This window comes from Gossypium raimondii, chromosome 9, assembly GCF_025698545.1.
Source record: "Gossypium raimondii isolate GPD5lz chromosome 9, ASM2569854v1, whole genome shotgun sequence".
In the NCBI taxonomy this organism is placed as follows: Eukaryota; Viridiplantae; Streptophyta; class Magnoliopsida; order Malvales; family Malvaceae; genus Gossypium; species Gossypium raimondii.
Genome location: NC_068573.1, coordinates 23484050 through 23495690, shown reverse-complemented (window position 1 = coordinate 23495690; position 11641 = coordinate 23484050). Strand labels below are relative to the sequence as shown.

Sequence of the window (11641 nt, the reverse complement as noted above, 5' to 3'; positions counted from 1 at the left end):
GGAAAATCGGTAGAAATGGAAGCAATTGGACATTTTAGCTTGTTATTAGGAACTAGTTTTTATTTGGATTTAAAAGACACTTTTATTGTACCCTCATTTAGATGGAATTTAGTTTATGTTTATTCGTAGGACAAATTTGGATAGTATTATTCATTCGAAAACAATAAATTTAGTTTGTCTTTAAATTCGAATGTTGTTAGAACTGATTATTTAAATACTTATGACAACCTTTATTTGCTAGAAACGGTTGCATCATATAATGAAACCTTGTATGTGGAATCACGTGGTATTAAACGTAAATTAAATAAGGAAAATTTAGCATCATTATGGCATAAGCACTTAGGTTGTATCTTAAAAGTTAGAGTTGAACGTCTTATCTCTGATGGTATTTTACAGTCCCTTGACTTCACAGACATTGATGTTTATGTCAATTGCATTAAGGAAAAACCAACCAAAACTAAGAGACTGGGTGCTAAAAGATCTTCAGACATCTTAGAATTAATTCATACAGATAATTGTGGGACATTCCCTACGACATCCTAGAATGATCAACAATATTTCATAACATTTATAGATGATTACTCAAATTATTGATACCTATATCTCATTCATGAGAAATCTCAGTCTTTGGATGTGTTCAAAGCCTATAAATTTGAAGTTGAGAATCAACTTAAAAAAAGGATTGAGAATGTCAGATCTGATCATGATGGTGAGTACTACGATAGATATGATGGCTCAGGTGAACAATGTCCAGAACCATTTGTGAAATTCCTAGAAGAACGCGATATTGTCCCATAATACACCATGCCAAGATCACCTAGTATAAACGGTGTAGTTGAAAGACAAAATAAGACTTTTAAGGATATGGTAAGGAGCATGGTTACTCATTCTACCTTACCTGAGTCCCTCTGGGGAGAAGCATTAAAGACAACAACTTACATTCTAAATAGAGTACCCATTAAAGCAGTTGCAAAAACACCTTATGAGCTTTGGACAGGTCAAAACCCTAGTTTAAAGCATTTTCAGATTTGGGGATGTCCAGTTAAGGTAAGGCCTTATAGGCCATATGAAAAGAAATTAGACCTCAAAATAGTGAACAACTATTTTATTGGTTATTCTGAGTGATCTAGGGGATATAAGTTTTATGATCCCATAATAAGGAATATTTTGTAGACGAGAAATGAAACATTTTTTGAGGATGTTGAGTTTGGAGGGAGAAATAAGGATAGAGACATTGCTTTTAAGGAGGAATTGAATTTTAACTCTGTTCTTACTATTACTTTTGACGATGTTCAGGTTCTCATACCTATCATTGGTCAAGAAGTGAATCCAAAACCTCAACAAGACAATGTTGAACAACTCCCTATTCAAGATAAGGTAATTGTTCCAGAAGAACAACCTCAAAAACAAATGACATTAAGGAGATCCACAAGAGAAAGGAGAAATGATATTTCAGACGATTATGTTGTATTTCTCCAAGAACATGAGGATGATAATGGAATGATGGAAGATGATTCAATCAACTCTCGTCAGGCTATGAAAAGTTCTAATTCTCAAAAGTAGATTGGTGCCATGAAAGATAAGTATAAGTCTATGCAATACAATAAGGTTTGGGAACTTGTCCTATTACCTGAAGGTGTAAAACCAACTAGTTGTAAATGAATATTTAAAACCAAGAGAGATGCAAATGGTATAGTGGAGAGGTATAAGACACATCTCGTAGCTAAAGGATATACTAAAAAAGAAGGTATTAATTTTACAGAGACTTCCTCTCTAGTTTCACCGAAAAACTCTTTCAGGATAACCATGACGCTTGTTGCTCATTTGATCTTCATTTACATCAGATCGATGTTAAGACTGCGTTTCTCAATGGTGACATTAAAGAAACAATTTACATGGTGCAACTAGAAAACTTTGAGTAGGAAGACCCAAAGAATATGGTTTGAAATTGACAAAATCCACCTATGAACTCAAACAAGCTTCCAGTCAATGATACCACAAATTTCATCAAGTAATTGTTTCCTTTGGTTTTGAGATGAATATTGTTGATAATTGTGTGTATCACAAATTCAGTGGGAGTAAGTACATATTTCTTGTTCTACATGTCGATAACATTTTTCTTGTCGCTAATGATATAGGCTTATTGCACGAAATCAAGAGGTTTCTATCTATGTATTTTAAGATGAAAGATCTTGGGGACGCCTCTTTTGTTTTAGGAATTCAAATACATCGAGACCGATCTCGGGGTATTCTTAGATTGTCACAAAAGAGCTATATCGATAAAATACTCAAAAGGTTTGGCATGTAAAGTTGTAAACTAGGTGGCACCCCTGTCGCTAAAGGAGACAAATTTAGTCTTACTTAATGCCCTAAAAGTAACCTTGAAATTCAAGAAATGCAAAAGATTCCCTATGTATCAGCTGTTAGGAGTCTAATGTATGCTTAAGTATGTACATGCCCAAATATTGCATACATTGTTGGGATGTTAGGCAGATATTTAAGCAACCCTAGTATGGACCATTAGGTAGCAACCAAGAGGGTTATGAGGTATTTTCAAAAAAATAAAAGATTATATGCTCACTTATAAGAGATCAAATCATTTGGAGGTCATAGGGTATTCTGATTCTGATTTTGCTAGGTGCCAAGATAGCAAGAAATCTACATCAAGCTATATTTACATGTTAGCTAGAAGAGCTATATCCTAGAAAAGTGTTAAATAGACACCTGTAGCTTCTTCCACTATGGCAGCAGAGTTTGTAGCATGCTATGAGGCATCAAACTATGGAATATAGTTGCAAAAATTTGTCACTAGGTTATACATTTTAGAGAATGTAGAAAGACCACTCAAATTATTTTGTGACAATAAGTCAACGTTGTTGCATTCCAACAACAAAAGGTTTGCCACCTAAGGTCTTTCATGAGCACACCGCTAATATGGGTGTTACATTATTTAAGGATATCATAATTTAGTGTGAGTTTGTATTTTATTTACTTTATGTTTGTTTCAGACATTATGTATTTGGTTATTTTCTGATCAGAAATGAAGTATTCAATTTATTCAATCTATTCTGTTATTTTGATATTGACCTCACTTAAGTTTAAAGAGGACCAGTTGGAAATAGACGTGTTTAGATCATGTTGCATCTAATTTCCATGCTACACATTCATACTTGATCTATGTCATTTGGTTGTGTTAATATACGTGATCAGTGATGGATTTAGTTACGATATATGTAACGAAAGTCGCATTGGTTCTATGTTAACATAATTAATGGAAGAGATTGTTCAGAATACATTTTGGATATGATAGTAAAATTTTGAGCTCATAAGGTTATATAATGACATGTAATTATAGAGTAATTAGTATATATATGTGGTCCAAGTGGGAGATTGTTGGAAAATATGGACATCACATATACAATAAGAGTAATTACATGTTATTATTTACTATCATAATAGGTTAGCCCAAATTAAAAGTGATCTAATTTGGTTAAGGTTTATTAGGCTTTAATTATTAAATAAAGTATGGGTCAAATATGTGTAGATACTCTAGTAACTAATTTCTAATTAATGATAGGCTAATTGGAAATTAGGGCTAGTATGCCAAAGTTATATATATTAGGGTTATGGTTCCTAAGTTACACACAAGATAACTTTTCTAATATCCATTCCTTAGGAAAGAAAGAACAAATATTCTTTGAATTTCTTGTGTACTAATTTGGAATATCAAATCCCCAAGATCGGAAAAACTTCAAGGAATTAACGGATTCAGGTATGCTTCCACATCTAGTTCTTTTATCATTTTATTCTTGATGATTTGACATGACAGATCCTGGTTTACAGTTTTAAGTTTATATTAGATCTTGTTTTTACGGTTCTAAAAGAAATAACAAAGATTAATAAGAAAACGATAAACACAAAAGGCGGCAATTGATAGGAGTTTCGTCGGACTGACATGGCGGAAGAGTGGTTATTGACAAACGAAGAGAAGTGTGTTAAAATTTATTATTATATCTTTTAAGAAACATTTATTTATTTTTGTATATTATTATTTCTTGTGAAAAATATCTTTTCATTTTTATATATTTTAAATTTACTATTATATTTTTTCAAATTATTTATGGATTTTATATATTTCTTTGAATTTTTAGAATTATGATCAACTTGAGATAATATGTAAATATTGAGGTCAATTTTTAAAATTAAGATTAAATTGATAAAATATGTAAAAGGTGAGGTTAAATTTATTATTATACCGATTCTTTTAACGCCATGTCACTTGTTGTTTTTATTTTAATGGGAGTGACCGAACCATGTAATATGAGTGCTTAAATTGTAATTTTTTTATTTTGAGTGCCTAAAATGGAAGTTTTTATAGTTAGGTGACTATCTATATAATTTACCTTTATTTTTAATATAATTATTCTTCTTTTATTTTTTATTTTGTAAAATTCCATTAACTTAATTTTTTCTAAAACAATTATTTATCCAAACAAATCAATTATAAATCCTAACATTTGAATTGAAATGCTAGCATTTTAAAATTTTAAAAATGTTAAAATTCTTCTTCCAACCACACTCACCTTGTTTCACTATCCACTTAAAATTTTAAATCAACTCAAAATTAATATTTTCAATGGTTTAATTTTTTAAAATAATTTTTATAATCTATAATAAAAATTATGAGATAGAAGTTTTTATTAAAAAATTTTGAAATGATAAGTAGATAACAACTACTTATTCCTTAAGAGTGAATCTTTTCTATTTATTTTATTTTTTAACATTATATTATTATTTTAAGACTTCACATTTAAAATTTAACTTTGTTGAAATTATCTTGAAATGCTAAAAGATAAAATTGTAAAATAAAATATTCATTTATACAATAGTTTAATAATATTTCATACTCAATTTTAAATGATATAAGAAAATAGATTTTAGAACTTAAATTCAATAATTATTTTTAATATTTTTATTGTTTTATTTTTGAGCTTGTAATATTTCTAATTTTAAAACAACGCCAAATTAACTAGTAATTTATATTGTTATTAAATGCTTGATTGAGTTAATTTAATGGGCTGATCAGAAAATAATTTAGTTGGGAAAATACTAAAAGTCTTTTCTTTTTGAAAATAACAATTATTATTAGGCATTTTTGTCTTTTATGTTTTTATATAAAAGAGTTAATATACCATTTGTTACTTAAGTTTAGTTTCTATGTTCAATTTGGTACTTGAGTGTTTGTTTTTTTCAATTTGGAACTTGAGTTTGGCTTCAATGTACAATTTGGTATCCATTCCAAATGACATCTTGTGGTTCAATAAATGTTTGACACGTGTTGTAGTAAAAAAGGTAATTATGATAACAAAAAATGCTTAGATACCAAATTAAATATTGAAGCCAAATTCGATACTTAATTAGAACCAAATAAAACTCAAATATTAAATACCAAAATGAAGATTGAAATCAAACAAAGGTGTCAAATTGAATATTGAAACCAATAGTAATAGTGTGTAAATCCTATACAAAATGTATAAACATCAAAATACTCAACCTTAATTTTAACAAAAGCATATAATCCATTTTCTTTTCTAAATAGAAAATAAACTACCAACTTCTAGTTGGTAATTAGAATTCAAAGTTGAAACCTACCCAACGTGGATTCCTTATGATATATACACTACATATAAATATATTATATTCTCAATATCCCATTATATGCTAGAAAATCACCAAACCAATGATTGAAATGTATGTTTGTCAAAAACAAGGTCCTTTTCAAACCCTGCCAACGATATAAATTTATATTTTTTTTTACAAGAACCCACAGCTAGAGTTCATTAGGGAGCAATAATTCAAATTAAGAAAACTCCTCCCCAACCTCCTCCATTATAATTGTCTTAATTAATTACAATAATTAAGTTGTCATAAACTAGTGTTTTGAAATTTAAATGCATAAACTTGGGCTCTGGCCTTCATTACGATAGTTTCCATCTTTTAAATCAGAGCTAGAGCTTTCCTATTACGTTGAGAGCTGTGTTTGCTTGCCTGGAAACAAGAAATGGATGAGAAAATCACGTACGACACATTTTTTGCCAGAAGCTTTAGTCGATCTGACCAAAAGAAACTTGGATATGGAGCATTTATTGGTTGTTTGTTAATTGCATTGAGCTTCTGTCTTGTTTTCATGCCTTACTCTTCTCCTCAGTCAATTCGTGAGTTCCCAAAACCCTTTCTTGTTTCTTGTCCAGTTATCCTCATTGATTGATTGATTGTTACTAATTTGTATATTTCAACGTCGGGTTTTGTTTTTCAAGGTTTGGGTACTAGTGTACCAAAGAGAATGAACATAGTGTGCAAATCAGAAAAAAGATCAGATTACTGTGAGATCAAGGGAGAAGATGTAAGGATCGATGCAAAATCCTCTACTGTTTTTATCGTTGCTTCATCCCAACAAAGCATTCGTGACCTTGAAGACAACACCACCTCCCTTCTTATCGGACCTTATTCTCGAAAAGAAGACCAAATTGCAATGAAAAGTGTGAGGAAATGGTTAGTGAAACCAGTTATGGAAAGCAATGTGACCCCCCCTTGCAGTCAAACTCACAGTGTTCCAGCTATTTTGTTTTCCCTTGGAGGATATTCAGGGAACAATTACCATGATTTTACAGACATCATTATCCCACTCTATTCCACTGCTCGAATCTTTAATGGAGAGGTCAAGTTTGTTGTTACCAACTCAAATCCATGGTGGATTAAAAAGTTCCGAAACTTGGTTCAGAAGCTGTCTAATTACGAAGTCATCGACATTGATAATGAAGAAAACATACATTGCTTTACAAGTGTTGTTGTTGGTCTCAAACGTGCTCCTCAAGAGCTGAGTATCGATCCTTCCAAATCATCATATTCGATGAAAGATTTCAGGCAATTTCTGAGATCCGCCTACTCCTTAAACAAGGTGAGGGCGATCAAAATCGAGGACGAGGATGATGATGACGATGATGGGAAGACGAGACCTCGGCTTCTCATTGTTGCGAGAAACCGGACAAGAGCGTTCAGAAATACAGATGAAATCGTTGGAATGGCAAGAAATTTGGGGTACGAAGTAAGGATAGCTGAGGCTGATGGGAATATACAAAGATTTGCTGAGATTGTGAATTCATGTGATGTTATGATGGGAGTGCATGGAGCTGGGTTAACCAACATGGTTTTTCTGCCTGAGAATGCAATTTTGATTCAGGTGATTCCTTTCGGTGGGGTGGAATGGCCGGCAAGAGCCGCCTTTGGAGAGCCCTCCAAGGACATGAACATAAGGTATCTAGATTATAAGATTAAAGCAGAAGAGAGTAGCTTGATAGAACAATATCCAGCAGATCATGAGGTATTCAAAAATCCATTATCCATTTCGAAACAGGGGTGGTTGACATTCAAGGCAGTGTATTTGGACAAACAGGATGTCAACCTTGACACCAATAGGTTTAAAATCACTTTGCTAAAAGCTCTTGAGCTTTTACATCAGTAAAAAATTTATGTATATTCGTTTGGATTTTCTGTTGTATCTTCAGTATTTTCTTTTTGAGTGTTGGTGAGGCGAAATCCATTTTTATAGTGATTAAACGATTATAGAAATATTTATCAATTAATATATATATAGTGTTGTATCTTCAATTTTACATCCTACGGCTATATGAACATTGTTCATGCATACTTCGAATTTACTTCAACGTTGGAGTTGGTAATGATTTGGGCTGAAAATTGGCTGTGAGGAGTGATGAAGTAAGAAAGTTGCTTTAGGATTAGAAATAATGAATGATAATTTTTGAAGGATTAAAAGTTATTTTATCTTTATATCAATATATAATTTTATAAAATTTTAAAAAATTAAATGAAAAATCTATCATGAGGGGTCAATGTTACTGCTTGCCCTGTTGCCTTTACTCCTGGTTTCAAGCTTGCATAATGGAAAGAAATATAAGCTAAAAGGACGTCAGAGTTGACACTCCGATCGCTCTCCAATACTTAAGTTAGATGAATAATAAAGGTGTGATATTTTTTTTATGAATATGATGAATCGTAAGCTTACCTTACAAGGGTTTTTAGAATTTCTTTTATGCCCTCCATCGTGTCTTAGGTGACTATCGTGTTATCTTTGGTGCCCAAAGTGCCTTGAGATTGATTCATTCTTTCCTTTTATCTATTTGTTTTTTTTTTTTGCTAGTTTTGTATATAAAAAGTTTTGTATTCTCCTAGGTTGCTTGGAATTAGAAGTGTTTATGGGTTAGGCCGAATAGGGTTGAGACTTGATTCCAAAATATTTTTCAAGCTCATATACATTTTTGGGTCAGCCTAGCCCACTAAAATGTTCGTTTTACTATTAATTTTTTTTAAAAATATAGTACTTTTTTAAAATTATTATTTTATATATTTTTATAACTAAATGTTAATTTAAAATCTTTTTTATTAATTAAATTAAATTCAAATCAAATTAGACTGACTCGAAATAAAAAACATTTATTCAAGTCCGACTTTAATCGAGTCGAGACTATCCAACTAGACAAACTACTCAATCTTTGGACAGTTTACTTGGTGCTTGGCTATCTTTTGTATATATTCTAATTGCTTTGGGTTGCTTTCGGCCCTATTGCTTTTTGGGCTTTATAAACGTGTCATAACAAAAATAAAATAAAGCTCTCGAAACCCAAAAATCTAACAAATTTATACATTGCTGTCCATGTATCTCCCAAGCATTAACGAGGGGCATGAGTGCAAACATATATATATAGATATGGTAAAGTATAGACTTCCTCATTATGAAAATTTTCAATTTAGTCACTAATATTTTAGATTATTTATATTTTGGTTACTTTCCGTTAAATGGTTAAGATGTGGTCTTTTCTAACTAGTATAATAATAAATTTAGTCCTCAATACTTATATATTCTATCAATTTGATCCTAATTCTAAAGAATTCAATAAATTTAATCATCCACATTTAGAAATTCTATCAATTTGATCCTCAAACACATATAGTTAAATATAATTATGATTATATTTAAATACATATAATTAAATCTTGATAAACTTATAAGTAACCTTATGATTTTGATAAACCCAAGAACTCAGAACCTCCTAAAACTCAATCATTCTTAATTTGCTAATAGCATTCTCAACAAAGGAACCAAATTTTATTCCTATGAAACCTAAGCCTTTTATAGATCATCATATCTTACATTCTTGTCACCTTTAAGAATCGTACAATACTTTGTACCCATCTCTAAGCAAAAAATTATTGTAAAATTTATCTTCATCTAATTTGTTTGCAATTTATTTAGAAAAAATGTAAATTTTCTAGGTTTTCAATTTTTCTAACTTGGATTTTAGACTTTTATTATTTTTGTAACATCTTTAATTTTTAGATATATATATTTTTAGAATTTAGAATTTCTTTTATATTTAAAAAAACTATATAATTTTTATAATTTTCTTTTCAAATTTTAATTATTTTTATGAAAAATAGATTATGGCATCACCAATGCTATGCGTCACAACTTAAGAGTGCCATTTGTTTTATATTTAACACCATTACAAAAAAGTACCAAAACCCTTGACGGAATGAAAATTCGGGTACAAACTTAGGACAAAAAAATCATATGTACTAAATTCGGGTACATTAGGCTAAATGCATATTTGAGCACTATAATTATAATTAAATATAAACACATAACATTATTTATAAAAATATATATAAATAATATTATATTTTGTACTTTTTCATAGTATATAATTTATATTTAATTATATGTTTTAGGATCAAATTGATAGAATGTGTACGTACTAAGGATTAAATGTGTTATTATTCCAATTAGAAAAGGTCATGCCTTCACTTTTGTTAACCATTTAACGAAGAGTGATCAAAATAGAAATGATATAAAACAGGAGTGACCAAAATAGAAATGATCTAAAACGTTAGTGACTAAATTAAGAATATTCATAATTTGATAACCAAAGCGAAATACACTAATAGTTGAGTAACTAATTCTAAGTTTACCCTTTTCTTTTGCACATAAACCCTTTCTGACTTTTCTAATTCACATTCATGCTAAGATTAAGGGTTAAGGGTTAATTCTTCATTGTTTTTAGTGTTATGTGGTTGAAGGATAAAATGTTTTTTTAACATGATAGTGGAAAGTTAAAATTATTTAAGTTATATGATATTTAAATGGTTTAATATAATGAAATATAAATTTTAAATATCTTTTAATTAATTAATATAAATTATTTATAAAATTAAAATACATAAAATATGTTTTAAACTTAAACATAATAAATTATATTTAAATAAAATGATACATTAAATATAAATAAATTTATTTTTTATATACCTTTTAAATGTTAATATAAATACAAATATTTTGATAATTTTCACTTTCAAATGCAAACTAAAACTATTTAAATCCCAGCTTTTACGTTTTTTGCCCAAAAATCAAATACTTTTCATTGCTTTTGTTGTAAAAATACACTTTTAAAACTTCAAATGCAGTGAAAAACGAGAACCAAGTAAGAGAGGGCCCTTGAAATGAATGAAGTATTCGGCTTAGTTAGTTTACTGAACCGGAATGAGGTAATGGGTGATGGGCAATGTGAGAGTTTGAGAAATGGGCACTGCAAAATGATGTTGCGATGGGCTTCGTAACGGGTACTAATGGTAATGTGGTGGATGTATGCTCGGTGGTAGGTGGGCCTTTGAAACCAACAATTGTCAAATTTAGAAAATAGCCTTGATCCAAGTTTTGTAGTATCTGATGAGGGTTGTACAGCTCCTCACAATGCAAAATTATTATTTGGTAAAATATTGGGGTTTCGTTGATAATTACGATTAAAAGATGGTAAGTAATAAAAAGAGTTCCTTTCTATCCTTTTTGAAAAAAACTCATGATCAAGAAATTCATTGGATCAATTCTGAAGAATTAATCGAGAGCTGAACTAGATATATGACTCTAGTGGGTGGCATTCGTTGGAGGTCTCTTTAGCCACTAAGTGCTATTCTATAGTCCTAAGTTTTTAGAGTTTTGTAGTACTTAAAAGTTTATTTAAGAGATTAAGTTTTTATTTATTTATTATATTAGAGTTTCGACTATATAAGATTTATAAAACTAAATATTTAATTAGTTTTAAAAGTGTTTAATTTCTTTTTTTTTCTTTAATTAAGGTTAGATTAAAATGTTAATGTCAAATTTTATATTATTTTCTTAGAAGTTTATATTTATTTTAAACTTTATAATGTGAAAGACTTTAGAACTGTATTTGCTAGAAAAATATAGTAGTGGCAGAAAAAGCGCTACAAGTAGTGCCAACTATTTCAAGCACTAATGAAGAACAAAGATGAAAATCACAATATATTTGCGCAGTTCGGTTTCCTTATGTTTTCGGGACCTTGCCAAAGACATAATCCATTATCTTAAAACCTTGCACAATAAGTGATTACAAATTCTAACACTCTCCAATTTAGCAAACTCACTTTTTCACTTAAGATCTAGATCACTCTTAGGCTGAAAAAAAGTAATTCACATGTTTTCACACTCAATGCACTAACAAATATAAGTTCCTTTCTAAATAGAGAAGTGCTAAAAATCTTAGTCCAG

At 29.9% G+C, this 11641-nt stretch overlaps 1 protein-coding gene across 1 annotated transcript; it reads left to right on the top strand.

The window, feature by feature from the left end:
• Positions 1–5930: 5930 nt before the first annotated feature.
• LOC105798647 (alpha-1,3-arabinosyltransferase XAT2) lies at positions 5931–7673 on the top strand. Its single transcript, XM_012628784.2, has 2 exons — positions 5931–6215; positions 6318–7673. Exons 1-2 carry the CDS (start codon positions 6062–6064, stop codon positions 7520–7522), a joined length of 1359 nt encoding a protein of 452 aa, XP_012484238.1. The 5' UTR covers positions 5931–6061; the 3' UTR covers positions 7523–7673.
• The last annotated feature ends 3968 nt before the right edge of the window (positions 7674–11641 follow it).

Excerpts from the sequence above, each read along its gene's own strand:
- LOC105798647 (XM_012628784.2), top strand. The coding sequence starts at position 6,062 with ATGGATGAGAAAATCACGTACGACACATTTTTTGCCAGAAGCTTTAGT. Across the intron at positions 6,216-6,317 it reads CTCTTCTCCTCAGTCAATTC|GTTTGGGTACTAGTGTACCA; the intron begins GTGAGTTCCCAA and ends TTGTTTTTCAAG.